Source organism: Labrus mixtus, chromosome 21 (assembly GCF_963584025.1).
Source record: "Labrus mixtus chromosome 21, fLabMix1.1, whole genome shotgun sequence".
Taxonomy (NCBI): domain Eukaryota; kingdom Metazoa; phylum Chordata; class Actinopteri; order Labriformes; family Labridae; genus Labrus; species Labrus mixtus.
In genome coordinates this window covers 17,326,567-17,346,082 of record NC_083632.1, presented here as the reverse complement: position 1 = coordinate 17,346,082, position 19,516 = coordinate 17,326,567, and the positions used below count along the sequence as shown (strand labels likewise).

General features: G+C 42.1%; 1 protein-coding gene across 6 annotated transcripts in view; it reads left to right on the top strand.

The window, feature by feature from the left end:
• LOC132955687 (RNA binding protein fox-1 homolog 3-like) overlaps positions 1 to 19,516 on the top strand; it is a 548,807-nt gene that overhangs the window by 495,197 nt on the left and 34,094 nt on the right. For 4 of the 6 annotated variants that reach the window (XM_061028634.1, XM_061028636.1, XM_061028632.1 and 1 more), the window contains 3 exons: positions 10,120 to 10,173; positions 15,717 to 15,809; positions 17,273 to 17,333. In XM_061028634.1, the coding sequence (XP_060884617.1) occupies positions 10,120 to 10,173; positions 15,717 to 15,809; positions 17,273 to 17,333 (208 nt within the window). The remainder of the gene's footprint in view (positions 1 to 10,119; positions 10,174 to 15,716; positions 15,810 to 17,272; positions 17,334 to 19,516) is intronic. The other 2 variants (XM_061028638.1, XM_061028637.1) reach the window with 1 other exon arrangement.

Genomic DNA, 19,516 nt, shown 5'->3' with positions numbered 1-19,516 from the left:
AATCCACTGTGTTCAGCTACGGCCGTCCTTTAGTGGAGGAAGCTTGGACTTTTTTTTTTAAGAAGTTTTCTGTGAGTGTGAAATCCTGATCCTAACTTACGACCACTCTGTGTCACATCAGCAACAAAAAGTGAGCAACATTCACTAATAATGTCAAAATAAGACAATCAGGTATGTGATTCCATGAGAAACGTGATCAACCTTTAAAGGAAAGACTGCTGTCCAACAGTTCACATTAGATACTCTTTGGATGGATCATGTTGTCTAACACTTGGAGTTTGGTTAATTATAGAACAGAAACTTAATTTACAGGCAAAGGAAATAAAAACAGTTTAGTGTAAGCAAGTCATTTTAAATGTTAAATCTGTAGATTAATCCTATGTCTGTTTAAGTTCAGGCTTCAGGAGAACATTTAGAAATGATTCCAGGAAGGCCTAAAGCATCTTATTTTGAAATCTTGTCCGATTTTGTATTGTTGATAGTTGGTAATGGTTTAAGTGTGTGCATGAGTGTTTGTGTGTAGCTTTCTATATTCACAAAGGAACGGCCCTGAGGATAGATTAGTGACAAAAACTTGCTAGCATTTAATGTAGTAGGAGGCTGGAGTCTGCATCCCCCCCAACACCACCAACCACCTCCCAGTTCCCTCCGGTGGAGTGGAACATCTGCTCCTGCTGGGATTTTGTTCCAGGATGCGGGGAGTCGTCCCGCTCCTCTCCCCACGGCGTTAGAGCTCTGATTTTGGGAAAAGAGAGAACGGAAGGGCCCGTCAGTGGAGACACAACTAATGGTAATCCACAGCAGGGTTAAAAGTGAGTTTATCCTCATTAGGTGTATATAGAACGACAGCACCAGTTACGAGTGTGCGGTAGGTGTGTGTATGTGTGTGTGTGTGTGTTTAAATCTTCGATTCAAGTGTGTATTTTCTTAAAGAGCAAAGGGACTCTCTAACTTTCTCCCAACAGACGGGAGTCACTTAGTGAGGCCTCTGAGGCACTGAGCACTGCAGCACAATTAACCCGTGACATCATCAGGTAAAGGCAGCCGACGGGCCGAGAGAAACAAAAAAGGGAAGAGAAGGAAAGGGGAGGAGAAGAAGAGAGGGGAATGAGAACAGACAGACAATCTGGTAGCTCTCAGCACAATTAGCGAAGCTCAGAGGCCATCCAGCTCCGTTACGAGAGCCATCACAAAGACTGAAGATCCACATCACTGGGCCTCAGGAGAACCTGAGCAAGGAAAACTTTTCTTTTTTTTTCCGACACACCAAGTGCAAATATTTTCTACAAGTATTCTCTATTGAAAGACAAAAGTGAAATACAAACATAATCCATATCCAGAGATTTACGACAAAGAATAAACACAAAATGCTGTATAATGTTTTTTACTAACTAGTTGTTCTATCAGCCACGCAAGCAGGACTTCTCTCGATTAGTTTCCTTTGGCATTGTTCATTTGGTGCCAACACATGATTTAAATGAACTTTTCCAGCAGGATCCAGTTATGTGTCTTTCTGAGACCATGCTAACCCTCTCAAACATGCTTTGTGGTCCACATGTGTGACAGCAGTTCTAATGTGAATGTGCCTCAGAGTTGGTTTTACTCATAGTAGACAGTCATGACTCAGAGAGACATTCACAGAGGATATACTTGATTTCTGCTGTATTTATGTGTCGCACATTCTGCCTTTAAGTGAATGCTGAACAATGAACTTAAAGGCATTTTTAGGGAAGCCACAGAAAGAGGATACATGCAAAAAGAAGCAGCAGAAAAATGGCCACCTCTTATGCAAAGAGATACATAAATGAGACACTTTGGCATTTTTTAAGGTGATCCTTCAGGCGTCGATGTTAAGAAGATCTTTCCATTGGATGTTGTGATAGTCTTGTGTCTCAGTTCTCTAACGTTTGATGTGTGGAACAATGCCCGACAGTTAGAATAATGACAAAAACCTGTGAGTAGAACCCAACATTTAATCTGCCAAAGATTGTCTTTAAACTGAAACCATTGAATACTACAATTCTTTCACAATTCTCTCCTCTTACTGAACTCCATTTCCATTTTGAAAGACGGCAAAAAAAAAGTATCAATGTTGCTAGAAAAGTTTTAATTACATTTCAGTTTGCTTTCTGACTTCCTAAACGGCTGTTTCTGTTCCTGCAGCAGAGCAGTTTAGTTTCTGTTTATGGCTGTGTGGCGCTCACACTAACTCACGCACACACACACACACACACACACTCACAAACACACACACACACACACACACACACACACACCGTTTTCCTCTTCCTCTCCGTTAATAGTCCGGCTTTAAGGATTAATGTTTGTGGGCAGGGCAGTGCCATTGCAGTCCAGGTTCTGCCCGTCTTCACAATGAGCTCCAGTGGCACTCTCCTCTGTTCGCTTAAAATGGGACTTGTGAGCAACTGGCTCAATCTCTCATTACGGTTCTGCTAGACTACCAGCACAATGCAAACAAAGGCAATAGCCAAGGCATTACGGCAAATGGAATTCTGTGTCATTTCAGCAGAAGCCGTTATAGAAAAGCAATAGGAGAGCATTAAACAAAGCCATATAAACAAGTTCAATCAAAGGTGATGAAGCCACAAGCCGAGGTCTATTTCTGGGGATTACACAATGATGCTTCCTCAAACACCTCTGGTAGTCCAACCAAGGATGCAGGAAATAAGCCGGCTTGTTGTGTACAGGAGGACAACACATGGAGGAAAAGGTGCGGGCCCTGAAAGGAATAAAACTTCATTACCCGAGCTTATTTGAGTTTAATTCATAATTAGAACAACACATTCAAGGGGAAATTAGCAGGCTGGGTAAGAGCGTTTTAATGGTAGAATGATAATTGGCTTTCGCAGCACTGCTTCACTGATTCAATTCTCTCATTCTCAAGGTGTGGCTGATATCTGTAATCTAGGAGTGCAGCTCAAATAACCCCCCTACATGCACTGCACATTTACCTACACACCCGGGGGTTATTGGGATTACTACATCCCTCAAACAGCAGGGAGGCAATCCAAGTCTGACCACATATCAGCGGCGGCGGGCTTTGTTACGGCCCTCTCGCAATATTTCTTGTAATGACTTCTGATGCATGCAACAAACATGCCTGGCTCCTGGATCCAGCTGGGCCTCGCTCGCAGGAGGAGCCTTTTCATTTAGCCCCACACAGAGTGAAACTTGACAAGCTGATATGCAGGACCGCTGCCATCCCCTGAGCTTCAGCTGTGTTTAATTAATAAGCAGGCACTTAGTGAGCCAGCCGCAAGAGGGTCCTCACTGTCACGTTCCCAGAGGTAGGGGTCCTAAATGAGTCATTAGATACTCGTACACACCACACACACACACACACACACACACTTACACTTCTCGTCGAGTGTGTGTGTTTTTCCGAGAGCACCGGGGGTTGGGTTTTGTGCTAATGGAGTTTTAATGACACCTACTCCTGCCTAATCACCTGTTCTGGAGGCTTCCAGCATTCCAGGTAGCCCAGCATTCCCAGCAAGGGAATTCTTTTTAATGTCTCCTGTTCACGGATACACTCTCATTTGCCTCCCCCAATTATTCCATAAGGCCCCGCTCTAACCGGCTTTGCCTCCGAGGAGACGAGGTGTAATTATAGTCTAAAAATCTGCTAATTTTCATCAACATATCAGAGTAGCAATGGAGCCATTCTGCACTGAGTGGGTAGTTAGAAAGGCCGAGCTTCACCATTTTTGCGTCCCCCCCCCCCCCCCCCCCCCCGAGAGGTGCTGCTGTGTTTGTGTTGATGAAGACAATAAGAGTGTTTAGAATAAGAGGGGACAGTGTTCGAGGTTATTGCTCGGTTTATCATCAATGTGAGGCTCTGCAGGTGAAGCTGGGCATTTATGGTGACCACAGGAGGTTCATCAAATATGTAAACAATCATCCCAGTTAAACAGTGCAACATGCCCCCCCCCCCCTCCCCGGTTTAAAAGCCTGCAAGGAGTGTTAAGACAGAATTAGATGCTGTTTTCCAGAAACATTTCCCTCCTCTTTTGTTGACTTTGAAGAATTTTGCGGAGCAGTAAAAATAATCTCCCACAAGCAACTTACAGAAGTAATGTTCTTAATAAAGCTATTCTGGTATTTTTAAAACCGAGGCCATTGTGTCCTTTTTTTAATGTTTGGGTTTGAAATCTATACTAGGTTAAAAAATGTTTATACTGCTCTTGTAGTTTGCTTTAGCCATGAGCCAAGAAAATAGTGGCAATGCAACACTTTGGGGTCGAATGAATCAGATGTATATCCCCTAAGGCCGGGCATGCACACTACAATTGTGTAAATGTCGTGGTGGAATGTTAACTCACTGAGCGAGTCAAACGTTTACACCACACTACCAATGCTCATAGGCTCAATGCCCACACTGTACAGTAGGATTGTTAGGCCTGACCTGAGTGCTCAAATTGTTCATGTTAAATCGTGACAGAGCACAACAGACAATTGTCAACTATTCCTTTAAAAACTGCCTCAGGGGAAGTTGAAGTCAGATCGATGTGCATTTCAGTTGCCTCATATACACAGCTCAAATACAAACACTGTCAGAAAAGGCTCTTGCCTTCTCACAGGCACACATACTCAGCATCACCATCCAACACAAGCGAACTAGCAAGCTCAGTAATGAACAAATATTCACAGGCAGCTCTGGGTCCACAGCTATTTCTTGCTGACGGTTCTCTCTTTTATATATTTCATGATAGGAGGGGGAAGTCGAGTCAAACAGCTCAACCTACTGATGGTGATTCCATGGTGCCTTCAGACACTATCTTCCTGTTGTGTAAAAAGAACAAGAAGAAAAAGAAACAAAAGGGGGGTGAGGGGGGGATCTGGTTTAAAAAAAAGTCACTTTGTACCACAAGGTGTGTATCCTTGAGATCTGAGAATGATTTAAATGGATTTCCTCACCTTTAAACATCTGTAAAATCGATTAATCTTGGGAGTTTGAAATGCCTCATCTACCTCGATCTTTAAGGGCAAGCACTTTTTTTAATCGCCGCCTTTGTTGGTGCAGTGCAGCACATTTGGCACATTATCACCACCTGTAGATGAGTGGAGTAGTGTTACATTATTGGCAAGAAAGTGTAAGCCCTCTATGACTTTGTAAGCTCTTTCAGACCAGTCAGATTTTCCAGAGTGTTAAAAAAAAAAAAAAAATCTGCTTTCTTCTGGTAGGGACCCTCACTGCCTCTGTAGGGTCTGTAGGGCATTTTTTACACCTCTGTCTTCTTCAGAAAACAGAAAGTCAGCTCTAATGTGGACTAATGGAGACGTATGCCAACACCGACCAAACACTGGAATAGAGATAAATGGAGGAGAGGATAGAAAGTACAAAAACAACAACAATCCCTCCTGTGATGAAACAATAAGACAGACAGTTCTGATCATTTGATGGGAATCAACGACCGGTACAACCTGACTTTAAAGTGTACTGTACTTTAAATGTAAATCAAGTAGAAATCAGTTTCATATTATTTAAGGTTAATACACAAATAATCTCAGAACAGTAGAATAAAGGAAAAATAAATCATGGTTATCACTATAGTAATGATGGACCTTAAAACCTAGATGGACTGATTTACATTAAATCATACAATCATACTCTACCCCTGTCATTAGTGGATATGTGAACGCCATCGTGACCCAATGAAGTTTGATAACCATGACCACAACACAAGATAACCGACCCAGAGAGTAGGGCTGAAAGATATTGGGGGAAAAAGTGACATTCATTCTGGTATATAGATCCCATCCATCCGTTATCCATACCACTGATTTTACCTTTCGGGGTAGTGGACGCTGGAACCGATCCCAGCTTTCGTTGGTCGAGAGGCGGGGTGCAGCCTGGACTAGTCGCCTGTCAATCACAGGGCTGAAGTATAGAGACAGACAACCAGCCACACTCGCATTCACACCAATGGGCAATTAAAAGTCACCAGTTAACATAACAAGCATGTCTTCAGACTCTGGGAGGAAGCGGGAGGAAGTACCTGGAACCAGAGCATGCACAGAGAGAAAACTCCTCACAGAAAGGCCCTGTCCGACATGGATTCCAACCAGGAACCTTCTTGTTGTGAGGCGACAGCCGACCACCATGCAGCCCTGTGATTATAGAATGTGATATTGAAAAAAATACAGAAAGTTATTCCAAACAAATGCAGCAAATTTACACAGTCTTAAAATTTGGGCAATTAACAATTAAATCTTAATATAATAGTTTAATTATTTCTCACTATTAGGCCTATATTTAGATAGTGTATATGTCTTCAGTTCTTTTTAAAGTATAAATGTAATTTTCTCTCTATATCGGGGGTTTTTATATACATAATTAATAAAAAGCAGTTTGTAAAAGTCTTAATTGGTTATCAGTTCATGATGCATGCTGTCCTCAGGCTGTGTGTGTGTCGGCCTGCCCGACCATGTGTCTGGCTGACAGAGTGATTCATTCTAATGAATAATGTCGCCATTGTGGACAACAATTAAGAGCAGGTCTCATCCCACTCATTAGGCTGACTGAAGGTGGGCTTTCCTTCCCCCCTTGATTCTTAATTAACCGACCCCCCACTGGTTAAACAACATCCACACACACACAGGTGCACCTTTATTAGGGAAAATAGACAAACCATCTTACTTTTTCACAATTAACCCAACTGTAGCAGTCAGAGCGTCTGGTGCAGCCATCCAGCATGTCTAGTCTTTGTTTTCTATTTCACACTGTCTGGGATTCTGGGAAGTCCAATTTGAAAGCAAGAACCAGACCCACATTTCTTTGTGCATTTATCTTGCTGTCACCCCAGACACATAGAAAGCAACCTGAGCGATTTAAATCTAAACCTGGGTCAGAAGTGTTTTCTAAATCTCTGTCTCAGGGACTCTCGAACGAGGAAGTAGTGTGGCTGCTATGGTTACACGTACAGCGAAAGTTACCACTGAGTACATCATGACGTACTGTAGTGGACTCAGCCTTGCTTCTTGTGATAACTTAAAGGTCTAAGATGTGACTTTCAGAGTGAATGTTCAGTAGATGTTGCACCAGTCACTTAAACCAAAACAAAGCTGACCCTTGAGCGCACCCCATCCCCTCCTCCCCCACCCCTCTTAGTGTTCCCGACTGAGCGCAACCGCTTTTCCAAAGTCGACTCGGTTCTTATTCCTTCGGACCGAAAAAAAAAGTCTATCTCCGGTTTTGAAATTCTGTTGATTCTCCTTGAATGAAACTCCGCCATTATGCCTCTAATAACAGCGACCCTGAGTGGGCGGGGCTGTCTCTCTTCCCCCATGTGTTGGCAGGGCTAACGGTTACACAGGGACGGGTTGAATAAAACATGTTTGAGCCTCTGAGAGGAACATTAATACACTGAAGGAAGCGCCATTCGGTCCCATGTGGACACAGAGCTGAGAACAACAAACCCAGAGAGAGTTTGACTTCACTGTTTATTTAAACATAAATAATGAAGCGCGCCCTCACACCTACATTTAGAGATAATCACTCTGACGGGCATGTCAACACTGTGCATGGCCTTGGCCACCTCTTAATGTAGATTTTGTGCAGCTCACTCACCTCTTGGACTAAATGTAACCATGTCTCTTTACAACGCACACACAAACGCACAGCAGAGCAGCGAGAGAGAGAGAGAGACTAGATATTTGAATCTGTCCACTGAAAAGAAAAGAGAGGTATAGAGTGGCTGAATGAGTTGATCAGTGGGTTGTGTAGGAGTCTCTCTACAGAGGACAGAGATGAGGGTAATGAAGAGGCACACTAGAAGAGAGCTGTGACACACACACACACACACACACACACACACACACACACACACTCACGGATGAAAACACTGCAAAGAAACAAGCATTACAATCATGTACTCGGATGAAAATCTGACCTTTTCTTAGAAAAGTTCAGCCGGCTCAAATATTTGGAATATTTTCTCTTGAATTGTAAGACAAAAATCTCTTATTTTTATCTGCACTTTATTTCCCTCTGATCAATGTGTCCATACGTTCAACCTTAAACCCAATCAATGCCTATCTTGTTAATTAACAACAAAAGAATGTCACATGAACAAACATGCAAATCCTGCGTTCGATGTGACGTGTGTTTTTCTTCAGTGCTGGCACTGTGACCTTGCCGTTGCACTGCTGCATGCTCCATGTTTATTTATTTATTGAAATAAAGGACTTGATTCAAGGTCTAGTTATTGAGAGCACAAGGCTGAGCATTATCATGCTGCCTGGCAAGGTTAGCGCTGCTTCACATTGCCATGAGTTCATCCAGCTGCTCTCAAACAGCACGGACTCCAACTCAGCTTCCACTGATCCAGGATTGATACTGGCATGTTCATATATACTGACAATGATCATAATTGTTGTTTTGCATTGGTGTTAATTGATTAATTCAACATTTTATTAGTGGTATCAATGCCAAGTTAAGAAGCAGAACTAAGACTCTTTGCTCAGTGCAGCTGTTACTAAACGAAGCTGCCTTATCAAATATGGCAGTTTGGTTTGTCATCTAAATCAAAATATGACACTAACAGTGACTCTCTGGCATCATGTGAGAGTTTTTGTTCCAGTAGATGTCGCCCTTGAGCACCAGCATGAAACCAAAACAAACTACTGTTTCGCAAAACACCTCCGCCACCCTGAATCTTCCGCTCTCTTCCAGCGACACACCTCAAACCCCTCTTATCTTTGAGTTATCAAATGGAACGCACCATAATTAAGCACCATTAAGCGCAAGCGGCGGACGAAATTGTCCTTGTCTCGAGCTGCATTGTTGTGTTAGCATGCTAATGGTAGCGCTCTTTAGTTTGCTCGCAGCTACACATTGCATGTAAATTTACACAGAATGATCCAAAAACGCTTATTGAATTTAGCAGTGAGTACAGTGTGTTATTCTTTTCTCTAGTCCCTCTGTTGAACAGCTTTTATACACAAGGGTAGGAGTCGGCCGTCTCGTCCATGTAAACACGGCTCCGACAACAACACAGCCAGCGGGACTTGAGCTTCTCACTCATTGTGGACAGTCCTCACTCAGATAGACATTTACAGAGGACATACTTGATTTCTGCTGTATTTATGTGTAAAATGTTTTACATTCTTCCTTTAATAAACAGCTGAATTCAACCTTAAAAGGCAGAAACCTTGAAGTTGACAGAGAAGCTGTGTGTGATAAATCCGTCTGATAAAACATTACAGAGACAATGCCATAATCCTTTATTCCCATGTCTCTACTGTACATTAAAGCCCACGACGAGGCTCCATTCAAAGGGACCTACATCAGTGAGCTGGTCTCACTCTACAGTAATCTACAGTAATTAGCCAATTAAAATGACACATGGAGCCAATCAAGACCATTAAGAGCTGGATCAGAGGAGAACCTATAGGAACCAAATCTTCATGCTTAGACTATTGAGAAAGGGTCTTGGCAGGTAATTACGATGATGGTCTTCATTGTGAGCGGATAAACAAATGTATTATCATTAACCCCGCCACCACATACACACACGTACACGCACAAATACATTCTACCAGTCATTTCCTGTTTTACACTGAGCAGGCCTTTGCCTCCACTAAAAATACTCCAGCTCTGCTCTTTTTGTTTTTTTTTTTATTCTTGAGAAGGGGCGAGGAAAAGCGAGATGGTGGGCATCATTAAGATCAGTGGTGCGTGCTGAGGCGTTACGCTGATATAGCATCCGTATGCACCGCTGTAATGTTCATTAACACTGCACAGCCCTATCCCCCAGCACACACACACACACACACACACACACACACACACACACACACACACACACACACACACATGCATCTCTTTATTACCACAACAGAGCAAACACAGCATTAAACAGCATTAGGAGTAAATGGATATTTTATTAATCTCATTGTCGGGTGAAGAGGAGTCTGTTAATTCGGAGCACTGACTGCTTGACCTTTTTACTCGTGAGGAGGAGGAGGAGGAGGGAGTGTGTGCTTTTTTTCAAGTCTTGAGTTTTACTCAGATTTTAATTTTAGGCACATGATGCCATGTTTTCTAATTATTTCTTCCCCCTTTCTTCCCTTCCCCTCCCTCCTTGTCTTCCACAGCAATTCGGCAAGATTTTAGACGTGGAGATTATTTTTAACGAGCGAGGCTCCAAGGTAAGTGCTCTGTAACCCTACATTCATGAGCAAGTCCACATAGAATACATGTGACTTCCAGCAGACTGTATACCCCCGTTGCCGTCCTTTTCTCCAGCAGCCCCTCACTCCTCTTGCTGTCTCCGCAGCTAATTATGTATATATCAGTGACACATGCCTGCAGGCAGCTTATACACCCTACCAGCCTGCCATACATTGTGACAAACAATAAATCGTCTCACTTATAATAACTCTGACTGTCAGATTCTCACGGTCTAGTTAGCCTCCTGACCTATAGAAGAAATCTGTAAATTTGTGAATATACTCGGCCCAGCTGGGAGCAATGACAGAATTAAGTCTCTTAATTGACATGATGGAATTTGGTTCATGTTAAAATACTAATATAGGGCCCAATGGATATGGTTCATTTGAGCATTCAGGGGTGATTTAAAACTTCTCTTTCTTTGACTTTGGTCAAAACAAAAACAAACCTTTCCACACTGGAATCTAAACTTAGGAGGACACACAGGCTGCTGCATTGTTGTAAGAGAGACCAGCACTTCAACATAGCATGTTTCCTTAATGTCTGATGGTACATATATATAAAAAGGTCATTTTATATATTGATTCAATAGATATCTTACATACTGTATTGGTCCTTTAAGGCAAAAGTTGATTGACAAATGTAAAAAAAACAATCTCTCTCTGCCTTTTCCTGTATGCCTTTGGCCAAAATAATGTTTACTCAGTGAGTAATGTAATATTCATGTATTGGTTATTTGGTGTTGATGTAAGTGTGTTTGTGGCTACAAGATGTTGTGATTAAGTATGACCATTAAAGGCAACAGAGAGATGGATTTATAGTTACCGAGATAGCATTTAGCTCCCTGTCTTGTCTTTAAGGAAATCCCTCCACTGTTTCCAACCTCTAAGTACTCTTTCCACTTTAACTGGTCTGGTTTACATTCAGTGCCGGTCCGGTCAGGTCCCATCCCCTACAACACTAATTCTTTACACACACGATAAAGGAAAGAAAGTAGACTATCTGCATTAGAAGGAGGAGCAGTGAACGTTCCTATACATGGCAACAAAATGTCAGAAGTATTAATTTCGCTCCCACTTCCCATTTTTAAATGTATTTTTTATCTGCTCCACCTCTCAAGGGCAGCTCCATGTGTTATTTATGCCCAGAGGAAGGCAGTGAATCCTGTATATGCATACAAGATCACGGCACAGGCTGCCGTTCGCACATATTATCTGGCAAAGCAATTACAGGGCGACGACTTGCACAGGATACATAAGCTAAAGGGACTGGCTGTTCGTCCAAAAGGCGGGTCTGCCAGGCATATCAAATGGAGTGCACTCCCTGCCTCCACACCATAACTCAACAAGGGTGAAGCAGACCAGGAGCAGCCAGAGAGGAGGCCACACAGCAGTGCCTGAACAAGTCAGAGGGAATAGACTAAGTGTGAACATTTAGAGGAGTTTACTTAGGTGATACAGTTTCCTTCTGTGTGCATGAAGCTGATTCTGGCTGGTACACAGAACTCGTGTAATAACAGTAGTCTCAGGTGAATCTGCATCTCTTTGATTTGGTGTCACATGGACACAAGAGACTTTCCCTTTTTATTTAAAGATACAAACAACAGATTAGGTATGCAATGGGGAGAGTTAACAGCTACAGCACTATCAGATGAGCCAGGAGTATGAGATATTACACAGAAGTCTTATACAACACACAAACATTAAAGCAACAATATCTAACTTTTCCACCTTAAAGCAGTAGCTTCAAATTTCAATCTATTAGTTCAATTACTTGAAAAATAAAAATAAAAATGGAATCTCTCCCATGTCCACAGAGTGCCCTGGTCGCCAGTTTACTGCAGTATGTAACTTTGGCAGTGAGCCGCATTTCTACAGTCAGAAGTGTGAATGACTTTACAGCACTAGTTCACACAAACGTTCAGCTAAAAAGAGGCAATCTAGCCGGTCTATGTAATATTTGGTATAACGGCCGAGGCTAAGAGACGGGAGAGGACAGTGATAGATTTAGAAGAGAAATAGAAAGTGACTCAGCAAGAAGCCGGACTACACTAAATATTGGGCAGGCTTCAACACGTTGGCAATAGCTTCGCAAAACAGTAGGCAGTTAGACCGATGCCGAGCTGGCTAGGTTGCTGTTGGACGGTTGCAAACTGGTTACACTATTGTCCAGCAAGTAGGTATTACTATCTGTCTCACCACTAATTGGAAAGCAACTTTCTAACGTCAGAGTGTACATCACTTCAGAAAGTCATCTAACCCAAGTTATGTCTCAGGCTTGCTACAAATAAATAAATAAATCCATCTTATGCCAAAAAGTCATCTCTTTCCTTTCCTTGATCTTCAAGTTAGCTTTTTAGGTTTTGAACCTTGCAAACCTGTATTTCAATAGTAATTACTGTAATACATTTCCTTCTCCAATGTAGCCATTAACATCAATAGACATAATGGTACTAGTTAAATAAAAGCACTTGTTCCATGTGCAAACAGTTTGCAAACAACGGGCTGTATGTTCTAGCAGAGTCATATTTTCGCATAATCTGTAGATAGTACTGTACCTTTTCATTCGCCATGGTACTTCTCAAGTCTTTGGCGGCTTTACCGCCCTGTGCTTGTCAGAAAATACACATTGTCGATGACAGCGAGGTGTTACCTACACCATGTGTTTTTCACAACAGTCCAGTTGCAGCAGAGACCAAAGCACACCAAACCGAATGCAGACATATTGTTGCTTTAATTACCTTGGTAGCCATCTGGTTAGTCAGAGTAGAGTTATTCCCTTCACTTCTCTTTTAGACAAGCACAAAAACAATTTTTAATGCTAAATTTTCATAAATGAATGAAATAATTTTCTGACAACATTATCAAATTGACTTAAAGTCTTTTTTTGGTGGTAGCTGATGAAAGCAATCGCTTTCCACTTCCCTACAGGTACTAGTCATTTACATCGAAATCCCAAAATATATTTGCAAATGCGTCTGTGTGCATTTCATCTTTATGAGACGAATCTGGCTCCATAAAACATCATACCTAACCAAAACTGACCTAACCCTAAGCATATAAATGATTGTCCCACTGTGCAATCTTGTTGCATTTGCAGCCTGGTAGTCTTTAAAGCTACCTTTAATTTAGAATACTGAACAGAAGTTTATTTTTAATATCCAATAAATTGAAGGTGGAGCTCGAGACACTGCAGAAGTTCCTATATTTTTAATGTTACCTAAATAATGACCCAACCATCCATTTTTGAAAAGTTATTGATGCAACCTTGCTTCAACTGACAAGCAAGTTGTGACAAATGACAACTTATATTGTACCCAAACCAAAGCTGTAGAAATGTGTAGCCTTCTGTTTATCTTTGTACTTTTGCTACTTTACCTAATCAGTTTGCTGCAATAAAAAACTTGGACGGTATTGCATTATCCACAGGACTCAACACAATAAAACAGTCTTATTACAAGTTCGTGAATTGAGAACTCCCTATTAAGATCACAGTAAGAACAACACTAAAACATTTAACCCAGAGCCCTTCACCAGGCTGTGATCAATGATGGCAGAGAGGATTTCTCAGCTTTTATTCTCCGCCTGCTTTAAGCTCATCGACTTAGACTGATGAGGCTTTGCGGTTTAGGGTTTGCAGGCGTGTTTTACTGCATATGGGCTATTTGAGTGAGCTGCCTCTTCCAGGGCCCAAGTCTGAAACACAGACAAGGTCTCATGAGCGAGCAGCGTCCTGGGGCCTCAGAGAGTCACAGCTGACTGATGCCATGGAGATTGTAATTGTATGGCACTTATCTGTTCTCCCACAGGGGCCTGAATGTACCAGCAGAGCAATGTCCTTCTACAGCACACACACATGTACATGTAGCAAACTCCAGTATGTATGTGGATGGATTTTATTAAATCCAATAATTCGGTCAGGTCCAGTTGTTTGTTTGAATACAGTTTTAGCAAAGTGTTCACCATCAATTTCTTCCAATGTAACATTCAGGTTGGAATACTGTTGTATTTTTTTATAATGCATTTCTGCTCTGTTCCAGGTATGCAAATGTTAATCTGACAAGTTCTTGTAATTTCATCACTTCCCGACTCATAAGCAACTATAGAGACAACAGATAGTAAAATAATATGGAAGGATATCAGGCTATATTTCAAGTTAAAACAATATTTTGGATAAGACAATGGCTACCCAATGTTACACAAGCATTAACGTTAGCATTCTCTGCACCCTCCATCTATCATTGTGCTCCACAATCAAAAGGCAATGTTAGTGGTTGCTACAATGTTTCTACTGTTTGATGTCTTTCAGTAGAAATGAGTTAAAATATATTTTTTTAACCCATTGGCATCAGTTAGAAAACAGAATAGTAGCACGCAGCACCTATTCAACATCACTAGTTGAATGTTATTCTGTATACGATAAAAGACCAAGCGGCAACCTCCAGGGTTGAAAAATGAAGCCAATGCGTAAGTGCAGTTCTTCTAGTGTCCACTTGAGGCTGTCTGCAAAGCCCCAGGAGACCAATTAACACTGTTATCAAAAAGCTGATTTGGAACTGATCAGTTTACAGCCTGGTTCAAAACTCAGTTTAGTCTGAATAGGTCATGACTTAAGTGGCGCACAATGAACGAGGGGTTTATAACTTATTCCGTTTTTATTATTCTAAAGGTTATGGATGATAAAGGACTTGACTTAGTGACAGGCTGGCACGTTGTAGCTGTTAGCCAGCCTCAGGGTTGAAAGTGAACGTGAGACGGTGTTTCCAATATGGTGACTACCGGCGCTTGGATTAAAAACTGTACTTTAGAAGCCACTGAATGATGTCATTGACGCTAAGTCCATGTTTCATAAAGTCTATGTATAGGACGCATAAATTCAATTTCCAGCTAATGTGAAAGATAGCTAGCTAACTGTAATTTTAGCATGCAGTTTGTTGAATGCTAACCTTAGCTGTTGCGACCTTTCCGTCAGTCATAGTTTTATAAGATTTGAAGATTTCCACTCTCCGTTGTATTATCAGTGGGTAATCGACTGAGTTCAACGACCATAACGATTCATCAGACTTGTCATTTTGAAAACCTGGAAGACAGCAGTGCGACATTATTACAGCATTAAAGCTTCCAACCATGCGTGTGACGTCAGGGGAAAACGACTGCTGGGGTAATGTGGCAAAATTGTCGCTAAAAGGCCTGGAAGACGAATCACACAACACACTACATACACACACATTGACGAGGGGGCTATTAATTCTAATCTGTGCTCTTGTCTGTTGTTTGATGTTGTGTGTTCCCAGCTTTCCTTACTTTAACTCCAGCTCTGTTTCTCATGTTTGTCTAACCAGCCTGATGTCTCTCTGGCTTCTGCTTCTAGATCTAGTCATGCAGCTGTTTCTCATCAGAGCTTTGTGTCTCTTTCTTCTCTCTCCTTCTGCTTCATTTGTTTCATTATGGCATTTCCGGACTCTCGCCTCCCTTTCCCTGCCGTCACTTTATTTCCAACCCTGGGCTCCCGGTCACTGCAGGGTTTTGGGTTTGTAACATTTGAAACGAGCGCAGATGCCGACCGTGCGCGGGAGAAACTAAATGGTACAATCGTAGAGGGACGCAAAATAGAGGTGCCTTCCTTTTCCTGTCCTCCCTCACCTCTGTCCCCCTCCCTGACTCTCTGTCCTTTCTCTGCCTGCCAGACATGTCCTGCATCCCCTCTCTTCCCCACTCTATTCCCTCTCTCCAACCTGCCTGCCGCACCTTGAACACTGCATGCTGAAACCCTGATCTGTAAGTGTGTGTGACAAAGAGAAGCACAGACCTAAACAGTGTGTGCGCGATGCAATCTTTTTCTTGTCGACAAATCTTGATCTTTGCTTTTGATCGATCGTGCACTGTATGTTTGTGTCTGTGGATTGTGCATGAAGTAACATCGATGATGCTTTTAATTAAAAACTCTTTGAATTCAGTTATTCCTTACAGTCCCATTTAGATGTCACCATCATCTAGCATCAGAAGTCCATTTTTCCCATTTCTTTTCCCAGAGTTCATCTAATATATGAATCTGTTCTAGATACTCATATAATCTAAAGTTTTTTGGTAACATCAAGTTTTCTCACTTGCTGCAGCCTAGTTTCTTTGAAATCCCGGCCACTTTTAGGTCAGCTTATATGAAACTACAAGAATCTGTCCCTCGAGTTCCTGAAATACCATTCAGACCATTTTGCTTTCTGGCAACAATAGCTTGTTTGTTTTATGAGTACAGGTTGAATTGTCCAAGAACTAAAAGATTCAGCATTAGATATAAAGACATGGCTGCACAATACAAACTCTTGCTGTCATCAGCCCTTTTCAGACTGCCGCTTCAAGCCGCCATATTTACGCCCCTGTGGCATCTCATCTCCAATCTGAATGTCGCAGAGGCATAATGGAGGGACAAAGTGACCGTCTTCGGAGTTGGTAACTAAGGTGTTACAGAGGCGAGACATTTTTCAGCTGAGACAGCGGATGGGCGCATGACTGTGTGTGTATGTGGAGCTCCACCTGCAACGCCAAAAGGCAATATGAATTCACAGACTGGGACAAGAATATGACACTGTCGCAGAATCAATAAGAATGTTCAAAGACTTGATGGCGGCTGAGCTTAGTTACGGCAGTCTGAAAAGGGCTTTTATGTTAATCTTGACTTCGTACAACAAACCTTAAGATGAGGTCACTTTCAGCCACTTGGAACACAATGCTCTTCAAACTGGGTGAAGTCAGGGCTGGTTCAGATTGTAGCCACAGTAGTTTGGATAAGTTAGAGATATAACAGTGTGAAACGAGCTCATTGACATCATGTGTTACTTTTCAGGTTTTACAGAGTGCAGTGTTTTGTGCATTTCTTCAACCTCACTTGTCAGACCGTTGACTAACTGCATGTCACCTCTTAGCTGAAACAATCCAGCAGCAGCATGGCATGGAGAGCCGATGTTATGTGAATTACCCAACATGCCCAGTTTTTTGCTTGAGGCCTTTGTGTGTCGGTGTGTGTCTTTGTGTGTGTATACCCTCATCCATCATATAATAACCTGTGTCTGTCTGCTGACAGGTCAACAATGCCACCGCCAGAGTAATGACCAACAAAAAGGTGGCGAACCCTTACACAAACGGTAAGACATAAGAATGATTCCCATCTCTTACAAACTGCGCGAGTCAGGTCCTGCTACATCACACACCAACGCTCCTTTTTGCTTATGAGAGGACAGAGCTGTAGCTTTCTGCATTTTGTGAAATGTGAATGAAATGAAAAAGGGAGAAGGTTCTAAAATATCAAAAGAAAAATGCTTGTTCACATTTGGTTATTGAAACCAATATTTGTCAAAGAGGCTGTTGCTTGGTTTGAAATACCATGCAAATAGCAAAGTGAAGTGTTTTCTCACTCGGCATGGAGAGGCGTTAAAAGGGTAAAAAGGGAAAAGGGCGTCAAGGAGACAGAGAGAGAGAGGAAGGCTGGAGATGAAGTGGGGATTTGAAGGAGAAGGAGGAGGAGAATGTGGTAGATGGATGAGAGAGTGAATGGGCAAATGAATAGAGCCAATAAAAAGAGCCAGGAGTCATTCGTACAGAAAGAGATAGAGAAAGAGAGAGAGAGAGAAGAAGAGGGCCTTTAGGGTGTGTTTGAACGACAGAGACGCTTAAAAGTAAAAGAAGGAAAGAGAGGTAAGGGATGGATGAACAAGGGAGGGAATTAAATGGCCAGACCTGGTCAGCACCTCTCCTCCACAAAGGCACACACACACACTCTCACACACACACACACACATACACACACACGCACACACACACACACACACACACACATGGACGCACACACACACTTCCATACTGTTTGAGGGTGCAGAGAAAGAGAGAATGAGCCCTGAAGGGTTTTCCATTTGTCACTGTCATCAGGCCTAAAGCACAAACACACACAAACCTACAAATACACACACACACACACACACACACACACACACACACACACACACACACATACATGTGAATTTCCTCATCTCTCTCTTTTTCTCAGCCTTGTTCAATCAGCTTTATTGGCCTCAGCGTTGGCTGAGCAAACTGTTGCCAAACACCAGAAATACAGCAGAGTAAAAAGTGAAAATGAACAAGAGGAGTGCACACGCATTAAGATTTCTAAAGACTGCACATTTTACACAAGCATGTCCCATGATGAAGAAGATGGAATGACTCCTCACTTGGTTCCAAGACTGTAAAAAATGTATCTAAAAAAAACCAGCGAAAAATGACTGAACAAGATGACACGATAATCAAAGAGATCCTCATCATCATCTGGAATTGAATCACATAGTAAGTTCATACACATATATACAAACAATAAGAGCCGGAGACTAATTGTGAGCAAGACACCATTGACCAATAGTCAGCGTAGACTCCTTCTAAGCAGTTGACTTCTCTTAAAGTGATGAGTATCCATGTCCTAACAGCATGCAACACGAGCGAGCGTCAGGGACAAATTGGCTTGACGTAGCACAAAAGCGGCGCCCCGTTTTTTTTACCCTGATACTATCTTTCCTGCCGCTTACATAGACACAGACAAGACGCTGGGAATGTCCAACTGTCTTGCTCGACGGCGCTGGTCAGCTTTTTTTCTTTTTTTTTAAATGAGGTGGACTTAGTGGTGCATTGATAATATATAACATCTATATCCGTGATTTAAACTTGTGTCATCACTGGAGAAAAACTGCATTCTGCATCCTCGCTGTCAGAGGCTCTTCAGTACAAACAAAGCACCAGACTTCTGCTTCTCCAACTTCCAATCCAAAAGCAGAAGGTGTCACAATGTTTGCAAGGGGAAACTGAAATTCACAGATCAGAGAAGTGACTGTTTTACGGATGCAGTGTGGTCAGCGAGCGTCCGATGCACAGCGATATATCTGATGCTTGCGCTGGATAACACAACCTGAATGTCAAACTGCTAAATTCCGCTAGATCATGTATTAGTAGCTGCTATTCAGAAACAGGCAGGTAATGAATGAATGTTTTCTGAAACAGCATTCAATCAGTAGTCATTAATGGTGACAAACCTCCACTTACACACAAAAGGACATTTTCAATCAAGCAAGGCAGTACATGCTAACACTAAACATCTGGAGGCTCTTTCTCAGAGATATCCACACCTGACAGTTTCATGTGACACGATCTGTACGATTTTAAACGAGTGTCTACCAGAGTGGATGCTGTTGGACTCTTACATTAATACTGAGCAAACCCGAAGGTTTTGAAACAAAAAAGCGACAGAGACAACTTCACATTGTCTCTCACATTTTCTGACAAACAC